This window comes from Corvus brachyrhynchos, unplaced genomic scaffold, assembly GCF_000691975.1.
Source record: "Corvus brachyrhynchos isolate BGI_N302 unplaced genomic scaffold, ASM69197v1 scaffold175, whole genome shotgun sequence".
Classification (NCBI taxonomy): Eukaryota; Metazoa; Chordata; class Aves; order Passeriformes; family Corvidae; genus Corvus; species Corvus brachyrhynchos.
Window position 1 is genome coordinate 510,299 of NW_008238448.1, and position 25,745 is coordinate 536,043.

At 39.1% G+C, this 25,745-nt stretch overlaps 1 protein-coding gene across 2 annotated transcripts in view; it reads right to left on the reverse strand.

Moving 5' to 3' along the window:
- Positions 1 to 25,745, reverse strand: part of PPP3CA (protein phosphatase 3 catalytic subunit alpha) — a 173,715-nt gene that overhangs the window by 100,647 nt on the left and 47,323 nt on the right. For both annotated transcript variants that reach the window (XM_017736827.1, XM_017736826.1), the window contains exon 2: positions 1,683 to 1,883. In XM_017736827.1, coding sequence (XP_017592316.1) covers positions 1,683 to 1,883 — 201 coding nt within the window. The remainder of the gene's footprint in view (positions 1 to 1,682; positions 1,884 to 25,745) is intronic.

A 25,745-nucleotide genomic window follows, 5' to 3' on the forward strand; every position in this document is an offset into this window, starting at 1 on the left:
CTACCAGTATTGCTAATAATAACTGGTAGCCCTTCTTCTGCAACAAATGACTATTTCTTGTAATTTTATCAGGGCTCTCAAGAAGCAAAAGTAACAAAAGGACCTAGCTTCTTAAACCAAGTTTTATACTTTGGCTTCATAGTTTCAACTGGCTGGAATTAAATATCTTTTACCCCCCAGCTGACTTTCTATGCCACAGAGCAATTAGTTGTCAAAAATGCATTCATATCCAATAGCAACAACAAAATATGGGAGGAGGCACATTAGATCAAGCAAATGCATTCATACCTTCAGAATGCAGGTGGAGGCAGGAGACAATTAGAGAAGGAAATTGAACTAGAAGGCATTTCCTGAGGATTAATGAATGGGTGATAGTGTTTGATAGTCAAGGGCAGGATGGGTTCTGCAACCGGCACACTTCATTAATCCCCCAGGCAATACAAACTGGGATTCTGCTAATTTTTTTCTGCACTTTTTATTTTCCTTAACATCTAATTAAAATTTCCACTTAATCTGACACCATCATTCCCTCACAATCACAGAATGGTTTGGGTTGGAAGAAACCTTAAATATAATCTAGTTCCAATCCCCCTACCATGGGAGGGCAAGTCCCACTGGACCATGTTGCTCAAAGCCCCATCCAGCCTGGCCTTGAACACTTCCCAGGATGGGGCATCCACAACTTCTCTGGGCAACCTGTGCCTCACCACCCTCATGGTAAAGAATTTCTTCCTAATATCTAATCTAAACCCGCCATCTATCAGTTTGAGGACATTCTTGTCACTGCATGCTTTTGTAAGAATTCCCTCTTTCGCTTTCCTTTAGGCCCCTTTCAGGTACTGGAAGGTGCTGTACGGTCTTACCGAGGCCTTTGCTTCTCCAGGTGGAACAGCCCCAGCTCTCTCAGCCTCTCCTCTCTGCAGAGAAGTGCTCCAACACCCTGAGCATCTTCGTGGACCTCCTCCAGACTTGCTCCAACAGGTTCCTGTGCTCCATATGTCGGGAGCTCCAGAGCTGGATACAGCACTCCAGATGGGGGTCTCCCTCTGCAGAGGGGCAGAATCCCTTTCCTTGCTCTGCTGCCCACCCTGCTTTTGATGCAGCCCAGAACACAGATGGCTTTCTGGGCTGCAAGTGTATATTGCCAAGACGTGTTGAGGTTCTCATCCACCAACATCCCCAAGTCCTTCTCATCACCTCTGCTCTCAGTCCATTTTCTGCCCAGCCTTTATTTGTGCATGGGATTACCCCAAGCCACATACAGGTCCTTACAGTTGGCCTTGTTGAACTTCATGACATCCAGAGCCCAATGCTGTCTGTATGTCTGAACAGTCCTACTATGATAAATAACATCCATAAAATTACAGAATTAATACCTGGTGGAAAAGGCCAGGTAACTTCAAGTTTCAGAAAGTAGTTCTTATTTTCTCCTAAAGACTAAACATGTTCTCTGCCTTAGAAACAGAAAGGACTCAGCAGATGTAATTCTTTCCACTAGATTACAAGCTGCTTGATGGCCTCCATTATCCAGTGGTAGCAGACAAAGAGCGAATCAAGTATTGGAGAGAACAACTGATTTTCAGCTGCCTTTGAGTGCCTTAGGAAGCCACATACACTAACGCATTACTGAACATGTCCCAGCCAGCAACCACACCTCTCCATCACCGTAACTCCACACTAACCTGTGACAGGTGCATCTATGTCCAGCAAATTTTTTTCCTGGCGGAGAATCGAAGCTCCCTCTGTTATTATTCTCAAAGCAACACTCTCTTCCAGTCTCCCTTCCTTCATAAGGTGTGCCTTTAAGATATCCACACGAGGTTTTCCATCATTATCAAACACTTCCTTGGCTGTGAGACGGTGACTTGGAGGAAATGGGACAGCTAGGTGGGAAAAAAACAAAACACGTGGTCACTCTTTACAGCAAAGCTTCCATTACTGGCACATTTCAAAACATATCTCTACTGCAAAACAATGTTAACATAGATTTTCTACTGCCTCTTACAATTTGTGGTTTAAATTGTATATAGATTCCCAAAGATACCATTAAAGTGCATGTATTCTGCAAGATATATTATTCACACATGCAAGAAGTAATTCATGCTTATAAAAAAATTGAGAGGAGTATTTAAGCCATAATTACAGGTAGATACATTCAAACAAGTCCCCCAAAAGGCACGGGAGTATTGGGGAAAGGAGGGAACCGACTCTAAACTGCTCTGGTAGAACTAGAGAACACTGAGAGATGTTATCTATTAACAGCATAACATGCACATGCAAGTGCAAATATTTAATACCTGTGCGTGGACATGCATAGATACACTCCAACTGACATTCTAAAATCCAAGACAGAGATCTCTCTAATGACTTTGGGCAGGAGGATGTAAGATGTTTTCCCTGTAGAAGTAATAGTTTGCTACACAAGATACATCTGAAGCCCACCAAAGCGCACCTCAGTGCCGAATGGACAACTCCAGCAAAGACAGGGCAGAGGATGTATCAGTTGGAAAAAAATGAATAAATATGAAGGTTGCCCTGGCAACATGGCAGCAACCAGCAAGCTGCATACTGTCCTCACGTAAGGTCAGAGGCATGAACTTGTATGTTCCTGCTCTTCTGGAGCCAGCTGGAGCGAGAAGGCTTGGAGGTGATGCTGTCAGTTGCCAGGATGAGGCTGGAACATTATCCCAGCTTAACCCCCTTTCCCTCGCAGCTCAGTCGGAGTGGCATTAGGCAGCGCCTGCCTCGCCAGCCACAGGGTAATTATCCTGATCCCTGCCACAGCTGCAAGAGGGTCAGGTTGTTCTGGAGCTCCAAGCAGGGAGAGGAGGTGCCTGCAGGGCAGGTCTCAGCTGGCCACATCTGCAGTGCAACCCTGTCCCTGCCAAAGGGCCTTGTACCCTGTGGAATGTCTCACTGGCAGCTCTGCCCCATCACAAGACACGAAACCTTAACACAGAAGATCAATATATCCGTTAGCTTCAATTTTCTTCTAATTTCACCATCAGCAGACTTCAAAACCCCATAACTCACACTCATTAATTAAAGTTCAGACCAAGCACTCTTCTATTACACTACCAGAAGTAACAGCAGAAAATAAAACATTTCACTTTATGCAGTTATTTTCCACTGACATTTTTAACACAAACAGCTTCAGAAAATGCCTTTTCCCCCACCCCCAATCTTTGGGTTTTGCCTTTTTGCTGCTCCAGCAGTCCATTCACTGAAATAATCTGTGGGGACTAATGAATGTGGGTGTCTAGAATACACTGAAGCCTGACTGCTCTCAGACTTCAACATGGGGCAAAAAGGGGAGAAGGTGAAAATTTATGAAAAAACCATTTTATTATGCAACATAGAAAAAGAATAATATTTTCTAAAAAATGGAAGGTGAATGATAACTCAGCAGTTCTCCAATCCTCTTTTTACAAAAACAAAACTGTGGAAGGGTACCTAGTCCTAATGATCCTGCATTTCCAGCATGGAGGAAGGAGGAAAGGGAAAAGTTGGTACATATCTGCAATCACTTTGGCTGGAAGAAGCATATACCATTAGCAAGACAACAGCCACTGTTCCTCCCTAAATGTATGATAACGCACACACCTATGCAGTGCACCATTACGTTGAGGTATGTATGCTGAAAGGACATTTTTGTATTTATAAAGACAGCAAAACACAGATGCAATGACAATAGCAAACAAAAGCTATGACGTAAAACCTGCTGATATAGAAAAAAATACGACATATGCTGCAGCGCTGTAAGAGTTCTGCAGGCAGAGCTCTAACAAAGATGTACCAGTACCTAATTAAAGAAAAAAAGATACTGTTCTAACAGCAGATGATTCATGATTAATTAGTAAAAACATGAGTGACTGAATAGACCACAAATTGCATCTTCCATTATGAGAATATTAACTTTGAATGTACACATACACAGAGCTTCCACAGAAGAACAACGTAAGAAATGGTCATGTTCATGCAGAAGTCAGTTAAACATTATTTTTACTGGTAACACCCACAAATGCCTGCATCAACCAAAATCCTTTTATAAATACAACAAACATTTAACTTCCATTGCTTTACAGAGAGCAATATTACCATCTGAATACACAGGTATCCATCTGTTTCTCCACTCCTTTTTTCTTTTTCTGCTTTTTTAAACCTATGGTATCAACAGATATAAATAAATAACAATAAATGCAATAAACTTGACTGTTATCATAAAGAAACCCTAGAATCTCATCAGACACCAACTGTGCACACAGAATACACAATGAGGAAGAGCATGGAGCTGGAGAGGAGGCCACCAGGGAGAGGCAGGAAGAGGAAGGAGTGGGGACTGAACTGCCAGCACCGAGTTCCTCGCCAGGGCACAGGCCCAGGGGACGTTTTTGTAAAAATAGGTAAGAATCTGTGTTAAGCAAAGGCCATAAAAAGGGGAGAGGCAATAAAATGTGCATATACATAGAAGATGTATTTTTAGAAGTTTAGTGACAAATCTCACTACAAGACCACCACATAAGACTCATGCATGCCTAATCATACTTTGTAAATCTTAAAACCGGGACAAGTGTTCACTTACATTTATTTCCTTATATTGGCATAAAAAACAAATAAACAACTATTCACCATGTGAAATAGGACCCTGGTGGTTTGGTAATAAAACACGGACCACAACCAAATGCAAAGAAACAAGGTTTTCAACCCTTTTAAACCTCAGCCTGTCAGTAACATCCTCCTGAGATCTGAAAACACAAGAAAATACTCTAACCACTTATTAGTGGGGGTTTTTTCCACTTGTGCTTTCAGGTCTCTTGAGCATGTTCCAGCAAATGGAGGAAAAGATCAACCTGTTCTTTTACTGTTCTTGCAGGCTCCTGCAAAACCCATCTTATCGTTAACACACAGCCACTGCAAAGGTCAGACACCATTACTGTTTCTCTCAAATATTAAGCAGCCTGTCTGGAACAAATAAATAAACCATAAAGAGCTCTGCTTAATTAGAGTGGACTATGTGTGCACACACAAATAAAATACAAGCATGTGGCAAAGCAAGCATTATTTTGTTTATATATTATTCATTTTAAAATGAAGCTGTACACTAAATTAATACTCTCAGAGGAGGCTTCCCATAAGAAAAACTCTTTCATCAATATTCAAGTTCCCTGCAAATTATCTCCCTCTGTAATGCTTGTCTTGTAATTTTATATAACTTATGCTGTATGGCTGTACATAACTATGTTTATAGCACACCATACTTTTATGATAAATAAATGTTTTCCTTTTTATTTGTAAGGAAAACACACCAATAACTGCTAACATCTCAATAACCCAATGTACTGCATTTGTCTGATGGCAGTTTGCAATTCTCCATTTTGAGAAACACATGCGCTATAGCAATGCCCAGAGCACAAGTTATTAAACACATTGACACTTTGTCATGACACTTATGCAAAGTGCAAAAAAAAAATTAAAAGGTCACTCTTCAGCTTTGGGTTTTTTACATCTACTTCTTCATAACCTTCAGATTCAGTATGCATAAAAATTTCCTAAAACTATGATAAAAATCATCTCAAACTCCAACAACGCTGTGTTTTTTAAAGATAGGAACATTTTTAATATTTAACTAACAGGTTCTGCAGTCTGACTTTGAAAATCTACACCCATTTTATAATGTGTTTGAACACATAGCATAATCTTGAGCAATACTGCTGAACAATAACATCCATACTGGGTGCTTTTACTATTTAATCAGAGTTCTGCATTTCTGCACCACACTGGGTCTGACAAAACTATGCTGCAACACAAAGAAGCAGACAGAGATCAACTTTTCGACCTAAAGACATTAGTTTAACATTACCTAATTCCTGCACAGTTGCCTATGAACTTCTGGTTTACAAGGTTTCTATGAACCTAAGGGGAAGGAATGATGAATTTTTTGTTTTCAAGAACTCTACTTAGTTCAGGTGACAGGCAGAAACAAGAGGATGAGTCACTGTCATCCACAGCTGCTAAGGGGAACAGAGTGAAATCCCCCAGGCAGTGCAGAGCTCACCAAAGTGGTGGAAAAAGGAAAGGGCACTGCCAAAGATGCTTGCCCATGGAGGACATGGAGTTCTCATGTGACAAACATCCCCTCTCCACAGATTTCCTCAGGCACCACATGGACAATGCTTTCATCTCCATACACAAGTTTTCTGGAGACAGATTCGACCATTCAAACACACTGAATCACCGGGATCTCTTTTTTAACCTGCACATTATTTCCTTAGCAGGTACTTTTTAGGAGTACCATACAGAAGGCTGAGTTATTCAGAAGACAAAATTCATTTTCAATATAAAATTTTGTACTACAGCATTTGTAACATGTTCAAGTTCTTATTTGCTTTTTATGTACTTGGCAGGAAAATATGTCTACACCTGATAAAAAAAAAAAATCCAACTATTTATTCAACAGCAAAACGGCCAAACCAAAATCATCTCAGTGGAGATAAAAGTGGAACACATGTTCTGATGTTTTCTAACAAAAACTATCAGGTTTCATTTTACATTAGCTACTGTTATTAGAACAGGCACTGGAATTGGCAATCTCTCTCTAAAAGATCAAGCTTTCACCTGCTATTTTAAGACATGACGTATTTGAGGACTGTTTTTACTAAATCTGCTGCTCACCAGATGGTGAAAGCATTGGAAATTAGAATCTGGAAAATAAATCTACAGTATAAAATAAGAAGAGCTATGAGGATTCCTATAGAAATTTAGCATGAATTTTTCTTCATTGCCAACAAGTTCTTGCAGTGTAATAAGAAGCGCTCACAACCCTATTTGCTAAAAGACGTAATTAAATTAACACCACTCATGAGCAAGGCACTTTGCTTCACAGAAAGCTGAGGTTTTCACTGGGCAAGCCAGTCAATGCTGCATAAAGACAGAGTCCACCAAAAAGAATGTTGCATGAAGACACCTTTGAGTAACAGCACCTGTATGTGAACCGAACTGGGAGCAGACAGGAGACTCATTCCTCAATAAAGCCCACATGTACCAAATTTAGAGAGAAAAGAGAAAGGAGTTCCTTTCACAGACATCTCGGCTGACAACGTGGAAAACAGGCCACTTGACAAGAGGCAGTAACACCTGTGGCCTAGAAAAAACAGAAGGTACTACAGGTTGGCAAGGAAACCGCTTCTCACAAGACTGAGATGAGCCTTGCTAGCACTACTTTTTGATGTACAAAAGCTCAAGCTAAAAAAATTTTTTAAGTAACAAAAGACACTTCATCAAATATCCCAGTTCCAATGACTATTTTTAATATATTGTGACACTTCAATCACAACTGGGGAACATAACAGCAAAGACAATTGCCTCAGAGAAACTCACCTGCCTATCTGGACAGAAGCTATGCTAGGAAGGTGTTTGTAAAAGGGCTGCGTCAACCATATACTGATCCCAATGTATTGCCAAGCTGTTTCCAGACACTAGGGCCGTGGCCTCCTAATCAGTAGGCTTCACTCCCCCCTTCACTCCTCCAGTGAAATGTCTCACTCTAAGACAACCCATTCAAGCACACTACAAGCACACACACAAGGGAAGGATGAAGTCTCATCCCTGTGCACCTTGTTACTTCACAGAAGGCTGCCACTGACCAGCTGGGAAGCTGGGACTTGCACATTGTGCCAGAAGCTATGTTGGTACCTCTCAATCATATGGATAAGTTTTTGACAGATGAGCTCCTCTCAACTGCCTCTGCCATTTTAATGAACATACAGGGATCTTTTTGCAAACACATGAGTGGCACTGCAAAGAGGAAGGACAATAAAAGTCACCATTAACTTGGAACTACAGGGGATGAAATCCTGTCATTTCTGTCTAATTACCAAGCTCAAGTGTGATGGGTTGCCCCTGGCTGGATGCCAGGTGACTGTTCTTACAAGATGAAAGGCTACAGTACTACAACTTCCCACCACTTCAGGAACTGCTATGGTCTTTTCATGGCATTACTTGCCTCCTCCAGAATACAGTACCTAACAATAAGAAAAGTATACAGCAACATTTTTCTTCAACTCTTTAAAAGAGCATAACCAATCGCCTCATAAACTCAGGTCAAATTATACTTGGAAAGAACAACCGTAAGTAGCTATGTCACCTTCAGTCATCTCAAAAAAAAAAAAAAATTCCATTGAAAACAACACCCACTACTACAGGATTTGATTTTCTTTATATTCAACACAGCAAGCTTTAAAAACCCTAAAGAAGAATTTACACAAAGAGGTTCTTCCAAGGGGTTAGAGCAGGGCCCTATTATTCTTACTCTGGGCTCAAATGAAGAATAGAAATAAAAACCACCAAGGCCTGGATAAACACACAAGATTCCCTTGGTGGTTTGACTCTTCACTGGTGAATTGATTGACATGTACCCATCTCAAACACTGTGAACACTTTTATAATAAATTGTAGCATTGGTATCAGCAACATAGATAAATGTGTATATTTCTGTAACAAGCCAAATCTAACTCTACTTTTCAATCATTATCAAACAATTAGCAATAAAAATGTTTTTGAGTTTCTCAGAAAAAGTCTGGGGAAGAAAAAGACATCAGAACTTTTCCAGAACACTTACAGGCAACAGACACATCAGAGAGCACAGGAACCCTGAGAATCTAGGAAGAGGTACAGGTTGAAAAGGGGAAGGGAAGGAAGTACACTTTAAAAGAATTGCATGAAAGAAAAGCCTCCTAATTCAAAGAAATGGGTCTGTATGAAATATCAAATTGTACTGTATGTGGTTATATACTGGCAGCATTCCCAGAATATCTTTTGGCCAACTACTGGAATAAACAAACAAATCCTACCAGTCTTAAAGAGCACAAACAACACACATCCCTATAAAATATTACAAAAGAGTATTCTTTCCTTGTGTTTGAGTTCCTATGCAAGTATCTTTGACATTTACGATCCACTCCTGTCCACAGTTCATGGATAAAAACCAACTACAAAATAAAGTAGAGAGGAAAAATTCAGTTCAACAGGAAACATTCCCAGTTAGGACCAACACATACAGTAAAAATTGGAAAATGTGATCATAGCTTCCTGGCCTCATCAGAAAAGTTTGTTTTTCTACTTTGTTACACCCAAGTTTTTCCATAGACCTCGAACTGAATTCTGTTGAGCTTTGTTTTTATTAGCTTTTGGAACAGAGAACAATAATTACCCAGAGCTTAAATTCCTTTATAGGAATTCATTTGGACAAAAGAGTCAGGGGAAAAAGAACCCTATAACAATGGAAAATACCAAAGGTCTTCCAAGACTTAGATAAGGAATTAGGCACAGTCCTCCATTTCCCAAAATACTTGAGTGATGGATAATTTCTTTTCTACAGTAAAGCTTCACTATTGTTCCTAATTGGAGGCAATTAGGAAGTGATTGCATGTCAAATTATTTCAATCTACTGGGAAAAAAACCCAATCAATCTCTTTTAGACCTGGAAAACCTTCAGGTATCAATCCACATTTATGGCACCATTTTCTTCTGATTTTCTGGTGCAACTTTAGTCAGTTGACACTACCAAATTTCAGTCTCTTATGTGACAAAGGTAGCTAAAAGGGGACTGCAAATAATTCCTCACCTACAAACTGAATTCCCTCTCCAACCTTCCGAGCATAATGAGGTACCTTTACCACTTCTGGTCAGAAATCAGCTTAGCTTTGAGGACTAACTCAAAGTTTCCAACAACATGCAAAAGGGCAGGGAAGCAAACACCATTTCCTTTCCAAAGCTGTTCCACCAGGGCAAGGTTTAAATACAATCAACATCTAGCTTCCAAAAATTGACCACTGCAGAGTCTGGCCCTTGTCACACAAATTTCTTAAAACAAGTCATAGACTCATAGAATGGTTTGAATTGGAAAGGACCTTAAACAGCATCCTTAAACAGCATTCCAACACCTCTGCCACGGGCAGGGACACCTTCCACTAGACCAGGCTGCTCAGAGCCCCACCCAGCCTGGCTTTGAACTCCTAAAAGTAGAAGAGATGAGCAAGTGCAGGTAAAGCAGCCTCTATATGGAGATACTCTGTTTCCTACCACTCCTTAAATGCCACATTACAGAAATTGCTCTGCTTAAATGTCAGCCTGCAAAGCTGATTCCTGGAACAAGAAACACCAGCACACCTCTTGCTGCTACAAGAAAGTTCACTGGGCAGAGGAACTGAAAATTCCTGCTAGCACTACTAAGTAATTGTTTAAAAAATACATCTTACATTTCAAATTTAGGGCTATTTGGCACCTAGCAATTGATAACTTTCCCAAAGAACATTCAGCCTACCGAACAAAGACAAGGGGGTAGGGATGCTAACAGACCAAGGTACTTTACTACTGCCTGTCTCTTTCAGGTTCTAAGCTGTTGAATGCTGACCAAAGGACTTGCAAGTAGCATCCTTGAATCACGTAAGTTTTATTTTATTTTAATTTTTTTTTTTAAAGCAAACTTTTGGAAAAACAAACAAATAAAAAATTCAAACACCTTACTTAAGTCAATAAATATCAGGATGTAAAAAAGATTTGAAGCATTATTGTCTGAACTATGCCCTGTGAACTAAATCAAAAATTTATGCTGACCTGTAAGTGTTAACCTGGTTTATTATTTTGTTGATCATGAGGCATGCAGTAAGTAGCAGATATACACCAGCTCCTCATAAATCAGTCAGACAAGTCTAAGGAATAAGACTTACAAAAATAACTATGTGTAATGACCATGTGTAGCTGGAGCCAAATTAACCTTAAGAAGAAGATGGAAACAGCAGTTGATATGTGGGTGTTTTGTTTGTTTCAGGTTTTGTTTGAATTTTTGGATTTTTTTTTTTAATCTCAGAGAGCTTTGCGTGTTTCAGTAGCATTCTTGCCTTTGACAGAAGTTTAAAATCAGCATACTTCTGGATGAGTGAATCTCTACTGACTCACACTGGTTTATGGTATACAAGGAACTGGCCCAAGCTCTGCACATGCTAGTGTGAAAAACATCATTTCAGAATTCCACTAAAACTGAATTTTGCTTGTACAGGCATAATCAATAAACAGGAAACACAGGCATAAAAAAAATATCTGCACCTGATTATATAATAAAACTAATTTGTGCTAGGCTACACCTATTATTCATCCAATAAAAGCCCTTTCTTATTTAGGGGTCAGGTAATATACCTGGAAAAACAACATAGAAAGGCACTAATTTTTTTTTTCCCTATGCAGTTAATTGTCTAGATACCAACAGTCCTCACAGCGTGGTTTGGCTTTGTCTGCATTAGGATTTAGGGACATACACTTCATGTTATGCAGAGTCATATTTTAAACAAACAAACCCCCCACCTCAGTCTTCACTATACTCGAAGAGTAGAAATGGCTGGTTTCTCCTGGATGGAACTGCACTCAGCACATGCTCAGTACAATTTGTTTCTTCTCGCCTGGTATCAGAGATACAGCTTGCCAGTCCAAACTAATACCCCAGTTCAAACCAGAACATTTAACAGGGGAATTCAGTGTTTTGTTTATAGAAGGGACATGAGCAGAAGGCAAAGTCAGCTCTCCACAGGCCCTGTAAGCAATGGTGCCTTTCCCTCCTGATGAAAAGAACTGAAAGTCTTCCATGAGACTGTTACGAATAGTTTCATTTACAACTTGTTCCTCTTCCAACATGCTCAAAGGACTAATTTTCCTGTGCTGTTATTAGAGTTCACATAGATCAATACTAAAGATTATGGACCACATTCATCACTGTGCTATGCTGCTGTAATGCCATTAAACAAATGTCCTTTCTAATCCAACTTTAACGGATCACACTGAGCTTTGAAACTCGGCTCAGCCTGTTCACGATGTCAAAATAAAACCAAACCAAACCAAACCCCAGTGACACTGGCATTAATCTCAAGTAATGTGGCTGCAAATCAGCCCTGATATTTTTGTTTGGTTTTCATGGCTTGCCTCTACCAGCACTTGTATCATGGAATGTCTACACGGAATTTCTGCCTCGGACTCATCAGCAAAACACATTTATTTCCATCAATTAACCTGGACTTCTGCAAAAAGTTGTTTTTATTTTAAAAGGAACACATGCAGAATTTGTAAGAAAAGCAAATGAACATTTTTAAAAGGCAAATTTTTGTTGATTGGAAGATTATGTAGTTTGATAGGCACTCTTTTTTTTTTAACTGGTTTTTTTTTTTTTTTCTGGGTATATATGGCAGCAATAGTTTCAAAGCCCTCAGTAAAAGCTTCTAGTGCTGTATTTAAAAGGATATTTAACCCAAATCCTCCTTTTATTTATTATAGATGCTTTTACATCTTTTGTAAACCATATCTTCCCTCAAATCTCAATTGCTGCTTAATAAACGTTAGATAAAAATAAATCTGTCTAAATTTACCATTTTGCTCATACTCTCTGCAACATCCTGTTCTTAAGCAGATCATTGGAGTTTAAAAAAAACCAGCTTAATGAAGCAGTGAGAGAATCAGACACCTGTGCTTTATTCCCAGATCTGTTGTGTAAAAGCAATTCAATTTTCACTTGCCAGTGACTAAACATGCAGAACATGCATAAAGACCTCAGCACTGGGGTGCTCAGTTCTGTCATGCATCATCGTGTGTTGGTCCTGGTGACTCTGTGTGATGCCTCTAGGAAGACTAGCACAGTATAACAGGATTCCCAGCACACTTCCCAAAAAAAAAAAAAAAAGCCATTAAAGGAGCACAGTTACCAGAGAGACATCAGGAAAATGGGACTCTCTCATTTGCTAATGGCAAGGTGGCATCAGGGACTTTCAGTCACATCTTCGGTCTCAAATCCCTTAATGCAGAACAGGTCACTATTATTTCAAACCAAGATCAAAAAAAATTTCAATCAGCCACAGCTCACCTTACCCAGTGAACTGCTGTGGCTGAGAGACCTTAGCACAATGCCATCTTCCCCTACCTTGACCAAGACCAAAATATTTTTCCACAGATAAATCTAAAGCCCTGGATCAGACTGAAGGAAAGGAAATGTGATGCTCCAGCCTACGCAGATGCAGACATCAGGGAAACTAAATTCATGCCTTTGGCTATGAAGGCCACTTCCACATTTGACATTCAGTCGTTCCCTAGACATAAAAATGGCTTTATCTGTCAGGAATTTTGATGGCAACATTGCACTACTGCATGAATAACTTTTCTCTGGTCCTAAGAAGTCTGAATTCTATTTTTCACACTGAACAGTTAACTTTTCAAGACAAGCTGAGGAAACTTTTCTCCTCCAGGAAGAAGTAAAAGAGTATTAGTGCACCTTCCCAGAGGAAAGAACTTTTACTCCTCCTTAAACTCAAGTTTCATCTAGCCTGAAAGGAAGGTATGGCTACAAGATTAAGGGGGGAGAAGAACAGAGGGACAGCTGTGCAAGTTATTGCTGCAGCATGGCAGTATTAATACCAACAGAAGTTAGTACTAATAATGAATGTTTGGACAAATAAAATTAAGATATTTTTCACAAAAGGAGCCATAAAAAGCCAAAAGTGACAAACAGGATTCAAGTGCTCTAGAAAATAACTCAAGTCTCTTAGATTTCTGCTTATACATGAAAGTAAGCACCATTAGCCAGAGGAGAGGCCTTGAATGCTATATATCAGAGAAATATAAAACCAGATCCATTCACCAGTGGATTGCAAATGACAAGACACAGCCTACACATTTCTCAATCTTAATCTTGGTTCTTAATCTCTCAAGACCACTCACTCACTGTATTATCAAGAGACAAGCTTACCTGTAAGGTTCATCAGAATTTTTTTATTAAATTACCTTAGCAAGAAACAGGACTTTACCTGTGTGATATACCACTATACTGACATTACTGATCTAACTAATATAGCTGACCTGCTACATTATTATATATTACAGTAATGAAAGAAAGCAGGACTTGGAGAAGCATGCCATAATCACAACCTAGCACCAAAAAGCCATCCAGCATCTGCAATCCATGTCGTGCTGCTTGGCTTTTCTCTCTCAGAGAGTGCTGCATTGTTCTGTTCTGTTAAGATGCAGTACTTCATTTCAGTGTATAATCCTGACCCAAGGAAAACAATTCTGACTGAAGTGGAACATGGGGTTGTTTCTTTCAAATAGATTCAAGGGTCTAGTTCCTGCTATTTGCAAATCAAAGCAGCATCTTTCCAAGAGCACAGTTACTTCTCACGCTGAGCAATGGGCTTGCACTAAGTATCTAATAGAGGCCTGAAGATAAAAGGCACATTTCATGAATCAAATGATGGGGTACAAGGACAGAGAATTCACTAGTTCTTGCTTCATGTGGATCTCCCACTATTCCAAGAGAGTCTGCAGGAAGGTCAGAGATGCTCGGGGAAAAGAACACTTTATAAAGAAAGAACATTTTATAGCCTAACCAAGCAGTGGGAAACAAAACAAAAAGATTTTGGGTGCACAACACTACCATCTTCAAGACCTCTGGTCTACTGCTGGCCTCTAAAATCAAATGGAGTAACAATATCAGTGTAAAAACTGGTAATTTCCAAGGCATTCAAAATGTAGGAATATTTAGGGGTTTGGAACTGTCTCCTCTTCCATTCTGTTTTAAAGGCAAATTTCTGATGCAGCACACCTTCAAAACCCCTGGTTGTAAGCTCAACCTGTGGGAGGCAGAGTCAAAATCTATGCCTTAGTGACCTGAAAGGTGACCTGAAAGATTTGCACAGCCAGTACCACTTCTCTGCATGTGTTGTGACCAAGGCAACAGTTACTCTGGGGACCAGCGTAACAAAAGGAAGAGCCTTCACAATCTGCAGAGGTATCCCAAACCGAGCAATGTGCTGTACAAATTTCCTATATCAAAAGGTTTTCTGGGTTTGTGGAGGGTTTTTTAAATAAATTCAGCTCCACACCATTAAAAGTAATTGCAAAAATTACAGTCATTACACTTCCTGAAGTGATTTCTAACTTGTTACCCTGCACCACTTGCAGAGAAAGCATTAGTACATGTAAGGAGGACAGAGACGGCACACAGACGTGAAGTATTTATAACACCTATCTACGCACAATGATTCTAAACAAAACTCTCTGATATGTTTTGTATTTAACAGACAATCTGTCAAGGAAATAATACACACCATGGTGGTATCAAGACAGACTGCTGACACCCTTGTTACACACTCTTACATGTTTACTAATAAAAGAGTGAATTACGATTACAGAACTTGAAATGATCTTAAATACTCACCAGCCTGTGTTTGCATGCACACAAGTGAAAACTTTAAAGATTACAGACTTTTAAAGCCATACAGAACTAGAAAGAAGTACCAAAGGATATACTAACTTGGACTTCCTTTTCACACAAAAAAATCCACATCACACACAGCTGAAAAAGTAAAAATGCTTCTCCAGGTTTGCTGACAGGTAACATTACACTGCACTGATGTGAACAATTGGTCACTTCTCACAGTGCTGCCCTAAGAAATCAAACTAGTTTTGTAAAAGTTTGGGGGAGTATGTGTCTTAAAAGTCTCTCCGCTTTACACAAAATTCCATCTGAATTCGAAAGGTAATGGACACTAATCCACATGCTCCCAAAAGCGTCAAGGATCATATCTAGCACACACACTGAATGGCTGCAAGACTTCTAAACTACACTAACTCTTGATCAATACAAATACAAGCACAAACCTCCAAAAGCACACAACCACCAGAAACATCTATTCCATGTGGAATTTTTGAGGGAATAGGTAAAAAGAAATGCATCTCAGGGCTGTGAGTACCCCAGGCAATTTGGATCCTCAGAACCTTCCAAAACAATGCATTATACCCAAAGCGTATGGCAGAAGAAACTCCTCAGTACAGGCTACATTCATTCATTTGGAGCCAGATCACTAGAGCAACCTTGCCTCTGTTCACAGTTATCTTCAGCAAAGCCATTATCTCCTGAAGCAATATTGCTCTGAGAGGAGAACGCAGGAGCCTCTCAAGCTTTATGAGCAGTCAGTGGGCAGCTCCAAGCTTGACATACTGAAATGCTACCTTTATCACCAGAGAACTTGAGGGAGAAGATGAGTCTTGCAAAAGCCCTCCCTATTCCACATAAAAAGCACATACAAATTAAACCCAGGCAGACATTGCAGGGAAGGGCCCACTGAGGGACAGATGCTTGTATCCACCTTACCCTAAGGACTAATTGTTTATCAGGTATAAAACATTTGCCCTGTTATGAAGGTCTTCAAAACATAATCAAAAATGTACCAAATGCCTTTGTTTTCAACTTAATAATCTAGTTTTTTATGAAGTTTTCCAGCACAGAACAAATTAGTGAGATGGTAGCAGTTCCCAGCCCTCCCATTCTGCTAAGTGTTCCTCAGGAATACTACTGGAGAGCTGAAACAATATTTAAACTTGCTATCAGACTTTTTTTATAGCTTTTTTAACATTTGTGACAAAACAGATATTAAGCAGAGTGAAATGTCTGCTTTTCCTGACTTAACAGCAGCTTTCCAGAACAGCCTACACTGCTTCCTTGTAAATGAAGCTGAAGAGTTGCATTATTAATATATTGCCTGAACATCATGAAAAAGACAAAATATTCCAGTATAAAATCGCTTAAAGAGAAATAAATTTATAATTAGTCAATACAGATCAATAATCACCTCTGAATTGAAACTAAGATTGTTTTTTTCCCTAAAGCCTGTTATGATACACAAAACCATTTTTCTGTACTTGTTAAAACCAGCTCCTTGTAGACTATGCAGTAACTGTCAGAAAAACAACAACAAAAAAGACTATTGCAAATGAGACTACTACTACAAAAAAGACTACTACCAAAATGCAGCCAGCCAATTAATCAGGTTCCAGTTCTAATACAGAGAAAAGCCTATCTTTTGCCATTCACTTCACACTTTTCTAGTAATATGCATCTAAAAAGACTGCAGAATTTGCCTCTCTGCTTCCTGCCTTCCCCATATACTAAAACATCAAAATTACTATAAAAGAAAGCTGTATTTCTCACAATACTTACACTGTATTGCACCAGACTTATTCAACAGGACTGATTCATGTCACCTAACACAGAAAATTTCAGTGGGAGCTGCAAAGACCTAAGTGATTTTCATCTAATTTAGTTTCGAAAACATGTCACCGTGTATCTTCTGAACACTGAAGTCTAATTTATATCTTTTTATTACAGTGCAATAAACTACTGTGGCCTGGGTGTGTGGTGGTGTGTATAGCTATTACTTTCCAAAATCCAGCTAGCACTCCAAGGGTAACTAGTTCCATGCATTCCACCTACCACCCCACTGGCGGCCACGTAATCTGTTGGGAGTCTGTGAAAAGAAAATTGCTGATGGGGTGGTTTTGCTGTTGTTGTTTTGGGGTTTTTTTCCTATTTGGAGAAGAATATGTTTCACCTCAACTGGCAAAAAACCTAGATTTCATTTAAACTACAAAATAGTAGATTTAATTACAGTCATTATATGCTTGAAAGTTTTTTTCTTTCCCCCATCTAGCTCCTTCAAACTTTGTTAATCTTTGACTGTTCTGCTCAAACGACATCTTTCTTTTTTGGAGAGACATTTTGTTTTCCTGAATAGCTTTAAAGAACAGTCTTTTGTAAAATTATCACCACTTTGTTACACAAGAGTGAAGCAACTTTACTTCCTAACAAAACTGGTGGTGAACAAAAGGGAAGAAATTTGTTCTGTTGAAGGTTAGTATTTCTAGTATTACCTTCTGCACGAAAAATACAGAACAACCTACGCTGAATTAGTTAGTAAAGAAGCACTGAGGAAAAACAAAGCAAAACAAAACAAACAAAAAAACCTGTGGACATGCAAGCAAGACAAGAGTTATTTTTTTCACTCTTTTTACTGCCAAGATGATGGTAATGACTGGGACAAGAACTGTTAAGTCAGAACCAGTACCCGTTTGCCTTCCACCAAACTACTGTCTATTGAATTCACAGCAAAACAAATCCCAACCTGAGTTACTTCTACACATGAATTAGAAGACACTTGTTAAGAAAATCTAGAATTCATCAGATATTGAATCAAATATTAGCCACCTGGCAGCCAGCAATACCTTCCTTGTATTACCCATTCAGTGTTCCCACTGTAAAACAGAGATTAATGCAACAACTACATTTTAGATGCACATTTAACTGAGTGCTCCATCAGCTCTGAGTTGAGTCCATAAATGGCTTACTTTCCAGCATAATTCACATTACAAGTAAGATCCACTGACCTTTAAGAGGGTGCAGGAAAAAAAGAGCAAACCAAAGTCTGATTTAACTACAACTTTCTGAGTACAAGTTGAAGCATTTTCAACTATCTTTTATCAAATACTCAGTGAAATAGAGGAGATTAAATTAAGTGCACTTCAACTGAATCATTTTCTGCAGAATCAAGCAGTCTCAAATTGCTCTGGAACTTGATAAAGAGTAGAAAATCCTGCATGTAAGTGAAAAGCAAATACAAATATATTACACGTTATATTTGTATGATACAAAGGCTTTTCTAAGATTACTATTATCTTAGCATTAAGAACATAAAGATACTAATGTTTACTAAGTAGGATTTAGCACACAAGAAACAAAATCCTTTGTGCTTAATTTCTTGAATGTGTATTAACAAAGTCCAAGACTGCCACCGGGAATTTCCCAAAGCACCAAAGAATCCATGCCTTATCCAGATGCAAGCAAGCCAGAAAGTTCAAACTCTAGCTTCTCAAGTTTTATCACTGTCAATCATGTTGTCACAGAATAACTTTCACATTTTTTTTGGTTTAAAGATTAGACTAACAATAACCTCAAAGACTGCTGGGTTAATTGCAACATCATCCATAAAGGAGGAATGTGGGTCTAAAAGATCTATTTCCCTGCTCCCCTAGATGCAAATAATATTATAGTTTCCAACCTTCCTCATGCTAGTTCAGTACAGCACATCCTAATTAAACCTTAAAAGTTAAATAAACACATTAATTTTTACTAATATTGATTTTTGGCTCTAGCATTCTTGCTATTTTCTACCCGAGGTACCATCACACATGTGCTTTGGCAAAACCTGCATCATCTCAAGACCGCATCATCTCAAGACCCCTGCCCTTATGGTGTCTCGTACAGGTCTAATCTTATTGAAAGCCTGTGGAGAAAATCTGAAAACCAAAAGACTTGGCTGCTCAAAGGCAGTTACCACACTTTTAAGGCTGCTGAATTCAAACTCAAACCTGTTTAATGGTTGTGTTCTGTGGAATACATTAAAGAAACACAGTACATAGATAGCCAGTCTTTTTTCATTATCTGAAGATCTTAAAAGTTGTGTTCCTGCCCTAATAATATAAAGATACTTAAATATTAAAATGAATATGTAATGGCAAACTCAGAAGGATAAATTCTACATTTAAAGCTTTACAATCAAACTTAATTGCTTCTGATTTAACTTCTTTTGGGGGGAAAAACCCCCACCTACTTACTAAAGTCTCAGTCTTACACAAAAAGTGATTTCTAAATTACTTTAGTCCTACGTTCATACTTTCTATATTGGCGATATCACTGTCAGAATCTACCCTGCTTATAGTCAGGGGCAGATACGCAGGAAGTCCAGTAATCCAAAATCACAAACTCTTAACTAGCAACCATCAGTTGAATCAGCAACCCTGGCTGACAGGACAAACAAAACAGTACTGAATTTATGATCTTAGTATTTCCCTCTTCTGCAGGCAAGCCAAAATAATCTTGAGACATTTATGTGCATCAACTTTAGCAGAAGACGTCAAGCAAGTTAACTTGTTTGTCTATTCCCCATTTACCCCAAGCTTAAAACTTTCCAAATGGAATCCTAGAATGTTTCCTGGCTAGAAGCAATGTATGAAGCTATGTTTTCAAGAGGGAAAAAGAAAAAAAGTAAAAATTGTTTGGGCTAATCCAGCAAGCAAGAGGAAAATGTTGTTCCTTATAGCAAATGCAGCCCATGATGAATGGGTTTTCTGACGTCCACAAAGTCCAAGAGAATGGAAAGAAAATATTGCATATCCATCTTTTCCATATGAGGGACTGCGATTTTTTTTAAATTGAGACAACACAGATAAAACATATTATGCCTTCCTCTACAAATGAAGGGCCTTGGCAGAGATCCTGCAAAAAAGAACTGATCTAGTTTCCACAGCAGTCCCTCTTACCTCAAACTTCATCCTGAAATTTTTGGGATGCACGATGGACTGCTTCCAAATTTGTTTTTCTCTTTGGAATTTCAGACTCAATAATTAGATGAGCATTGTGAAATCACAGCTTCAGCAATGCTCAAATCCAGCAACTTCAAAATGAGTTAGATGTTAACTGACAGACATTTTAGCACAGAAGGGCTGCTTCTCTGTGCAAGGAACCAGGTCTGTAAGTAAGGAATAAAGCATCACTTTTCATAGGGTGTGGAAGAGCTGCATTGAATGAAACACTTAACAATTCACTTAGCTGAACAAACTTCTTACATTTTCCAGCAAAATACAACACAGAAACACACTGAAGATGTATTTATTGCAAAAATCTTGCCACAGGGAAAATAATGACAAGCAAAATGCAAAATATATACTCATATATACATATGTTAATGGAAACAGCTTAAAAGCCTCTCCTCTGGAGTTCAAAATGAAGCTGCAATCACACTGCATTCCGTTTTCTTTTTCCATCACTATGAAGTGAAGTCTGCCATTCGCATCCTTTAACTCAACCTGGTTACCTGAGAAATGGTATTTCAAATGCAGTATTTGAAAGACAGTCTTGGCCTTACCTTTCAGTGTTCAGAAGCACATATTTGAGAAACCCTCATTGCAAAACACAAGCACAGAATAAACACATCTATAAGGCAAGGACAGAACAGGGACATGCATGTTTCTCTGAATAATAAGCTGGTACCATTAATTAAAAATAGAAAATGGCAAAATAAAACCACATCCAGAAACAACAAATAACCTCTCCTGCAACAGTAATAGACAACACACTAATTCCAAACAAATACTGAGGAGCTCTATAGTTTATCCGTGATGCACACAAAAGGCTATCATTCAAAGGGGAGGCTGTATTGTCTGCCTTTGCCTTTTTACTATTGATGTTTTTTCCTTCCCTTAATTCCTTTTCATGAAGGCTTAGGACCAAGGAAAGGCTTACTCATTTACAGAATTGAAAATAACCCCAACATCTGGTAGATTGCATTAGCTCAGCTCTTCAAGGTTTGCCACAGAGCTAGGCAACATTCACCCTCACAGGCTCCACCAAGAAAATTCTTAACAATTTCTTCCCCCTTAATATAAGGATTTCAATTAGAATGTTTTTCTTCTTCTTAGGAACAAGTATTTGTAATATTGCATGTCAGCCTGCAGGACTTTATAGCTCTCATGGTATGAGAATAGCTGGGGTTTAGATGAGGTTTCTCTGGGGTTTGTTGTTTTTTGGGTTTTTTTGAGGGGGATGTTTTTTGTATTCTAACATTTCAAAACAAACATCTAATATCTCACTACATTTACATAAACAAGAATCATCATCATAATACATCCAAGCTTTTTAGTAGATTAGGATTAACTCCTCCTTTTAAAAACAAGAGGAATAGAAAAACCTGGAGTTGAGGAACTTCCTAAGCCAAATATATTTTTTGTACTTGCTATCAATGGATTTCTCCCAGATTCACTTTTTGAATGCTTGTGAACTTTCCTCACGGTTTACCACAGCATTCAGAAAAGCCTTACAGCTTTACTATGCTGTTTGGTAATCCAGAGCTGCTCCAAACACACGAGATGTAGGCACACACTGTACAGCGACGTCTTGTGACTTGTCCTTTGCCTTTCCCCTAGTGACACCTGCCACTCCATTTGCTGTGCACTACTTAGGCCTACTGAGCATCAGGCTCCTGCCTTCCCAGAGTGACCCATGGGAAGACGATCCTGGAAATACAAGAAAGGGACAAGAGCCAGGTCAGAACTTAGCATGGTAGAACTGTCATTTTCTCATGTTTTCCATTCCCATGGGCGCACTCACATTTATCTACATCCAACTTCATTTACAATTTTGTGGCTTAGTTAAGCAGGATTGTAAGAGTGTTGTGCAATTCTTTAGAGCTGGCCTTTAACTACCCTGAATAAATTAGTACTTCATTACCTCACTGTTACCCTGCTCTTCCAAATCATTTATACAGCCAACACAACTGGGAGTAGAAATCTCCTTTTTTCCAGTATGTTATTACAACGTTTCCAGCTTTCCACAGTTGATACTGTCTATTTCAAAATTTATTTATACTTGAAAGTTACTGTTTAATTTGACATTTAGGGCTACAGAACACAGTGCTTTTCTGCAGGGGAAAAACACCCCACTGTCTTACTCATACTTTTCATTTTTGGCAGTCTCTCTCAGAAACACTTTGTCTCATCGCAGAGATCATTATTCTGAGATGATGCAGCCTGCGTGAAGGAATGAGCTATGTGCCATTATGACTCTTGCAGTAACAGACCTGATTCCAGTTTCACACTGTTACAACACATCACACTTTGTCCTTATTTTATTGCTCTTGAGTCCATTAAGAATGACAGTTTGATCTATTACGAGGGACTTGGCTCAAAGGGAATGTAAAATAAGGAACTCCAACTTCAGGATAAGTACTGCACCATGCTACTTAGAAAACTAGAGTAAGCTCGTTTAAATGTCATTTCAGTACAAAAAAAGCTTTTTCCATGTTTACAATACACATTTTGGCTTTTGCTAACATCCCATTTTATAAAATTTCGTGCCAACCTGCTACAGAAGCCTCACTGCAAGATTAACTAACTAGCTGGTGGGCCTCCTGTCCTGATGACTGCTGAAGCACAGAGGTTTATTCTGAAGAGCTAACAGGAGTTAACAAACACACAATGCAGACATGCAGACCTGGTGAGACTTCACACATTTAAGCAATGGTAAGTAGGTAAGAGGAGAGAGGAAAAGCAGTGAAACAGCTGAGTGCTTACACTTCTAAAGAAAGCTAACTTAGCAGGTTATGCCTTGTAAGGAGACAGTGCGAGGCCTGCAATTCAGTTACTGAAGATTAAAAAAGGACAAACTTCTCATAAACTTGAAGTACATGGCCAAAGCTTAGACTAATGCCTAAGGCCTAATAGATGGAAACAAAATTAACAGCCACAGAAACCAGGAATAAGGCTTCCAGTCAGCATACCTTGATTCCATGCAATACCCTAGTTACAGGAAAAGATAATAATGGATTTACCTCCCTGCCCATCGGCTTCAGCAACTGATACTTTTTAACATAGTAAAGAGAAGGCAGAAACTAAAAACTGGGTCTAATTATAAAAACAATATGGGAAGTGAGAGCAGTAAGAGGTTTGTCTGAAGCACAACAGTAAAAGGTGCATATTACATGTTATAGCAACTAAGCCAGGAGGAAAAGAGGTCTCAGCTGAACTGAGAAAAGGAAAATTTTGAGCACGTAAGTAAACACCTTGTCAATTATCTGCATAAGTCGGGGGATGTGAGGGGGAAATCAAGGGAGTGAATATTCCCCTATACAATGAAGTATTCCAACTGTCCTTGCTGTCTCTTCACACTACACAGACATTTCAGAAGAAAAATATGAGAGGCCAACATTGGAGGGCTGGGGTCCAACTCACTACTGCTTATCATGTCTCATAGCTAGAAACTGGTTTAAAGACTGAAACATGAAATGAATCATGTTTCATAATATCATCTCCCTGAATCGTCGCCATATAGCGTCATTCATTAGCAGAGATTTCCTGAAATACTTAAAGAGGAAGATAATGGTAATGTGAGATAGAAGGTACAGGCTAGTATGAGCAACCAACGTGAGCTACAAGTTAGTTTATTTAATATTTCCTAAAAAATCTCTTCCTTCTGTGATTTTCTTAGCAGTTTTTCAGTTTCATCTGCCTTTTCAGATTTTAACAGACATTACTGCTTGTAGCAGAATGCAAGAGAGACAGTGCAAGACCTCAGCTAGAAATTCAAAAATAGTCTTGATGAAGACTGTTTATCCTTTTCTAACTCTGAACTGTACACTGGTTTTGGTCTAACTTCTTCACACAGGCAACTTATCTTTCCCTTTTTTCCCCTGTCCTTAATTACAAAAGACAGGAGTGTTCCTACACCTCTGTGTGCCCCTTTTTCATTTGACTAATTGCATTTTGGACTTGTACTCAGAAGCATTTCAGAGGCCTGCATAAAACATTTGGTTGCCAAAATACTTATTTTAATGACTTTTCAACCCATTGAAACATGCTTATCATGATATCATTAAAAATCTCTTCACTCATCACAATTTTACAGTCTTTCACTGGCAGTGCATCTTCACAGGCAGAATATTTTCAGCACTTCAGGACTGGGAGGAAGGGAGAAGAAATCTCAGAATTGCAAGCACACAGTACAAAGGACACAAGCAGCATGGGGTATCCAGACCTTGGCTTGCCAGAGCTGCAGTGTCTGCACAGTTCTCTTCCTGCTCGCTTCAAGTATAAGGCTTCTAGAAGTCACCCAGTGATGCCTGTTCGCCTGCATGTGGATTGAGACAGCCCTAGCGACACCAATCTGTCACTTCAGTCCAGTAGCAAGGGGAACATCAGCTAAGGGAGACTGCAGTGGTAAGACACAAGGAGGTCAAGCAGGAGGAAAGAAAACCAGAAGAGGCGGCAGCCTGAGCTCCAATCTCCTGTCACTTCCAAACAAAGGGACGGCAGAAAAGCTTGCACAACAGCATGAACTGATAAATGTGACTAAACAACCTGAGCTAAAGCAGAAACCTGCACTACTGTAATTTTTAACCTTACTCTCTAACATTTTCATTAATCTTGCATTATTTCTCTTTTATATCGTTAGATTCTCACAGGTGGGAAAAGTTCTGAAGCTGAGGACTGTGTGGACAGTTGGGTGCTGAGCATCTCCAAGGATGGAGACTCTACAACCTCTCTTTACCATGCTCTCATTCCAAGGGGCCAAAAGCCCTAGATTAGTATCAACAACCAAACTCCACAGGGCACACTCAGCATGACTGAGGGAGGAATCAATTCAAAGAGAAAGACACTTTGATATAAATATACCTATAGAAGAATGAAGTGAGGGGAGTATTATTTCTGAAATAAGAAACCAACAAGCATGTTCTTGGAAATTAAAATTAGGTAATGACAGGTTTCAGGCATGATACTGCCACCTCCAGAGTAAGGCCAGTCAGTATTTCTCATTCTCTGTTTTAACATATCCTTGCAGTCAGTTACAGCAAGAACTAAAAGATGTATCGGACCGTTTCACAGAGCTGTATTCCCTACTGTCTAGGAATTAGCCAGAGAATAAGATGTGGTCTTTCAAAACCTCTCTCTTCAACACTGTTGACTTGTACTCACAAAACTGGACAATGCAAATGCACACAGAAGACGGTAAAGCTTTACCACTTGAGTATTTAGCCTTTACACAGTCCCTCCAAGATCTTTATTCTTCAATGATGACCATCACGGCCCTCCTAATCATATTTAATATTGCTACCCATATACCATAAACTTCTCTTTAAATGGAACAGACAGCTGCAAGAAGCCATGAGAAACTTAATTCCTTTGAGCACTGTGTAGTGGGTTGAACCTGAGTTGATGGACAGTCTTTTAGACTAATGACACCTCTCACAATTTACATATTTAAACCACACAGAAAGGCAGGAATTGCCTTTTGTCCCAACTTGCCTGCCGAAGGGTGGGGGGGCCTCGGA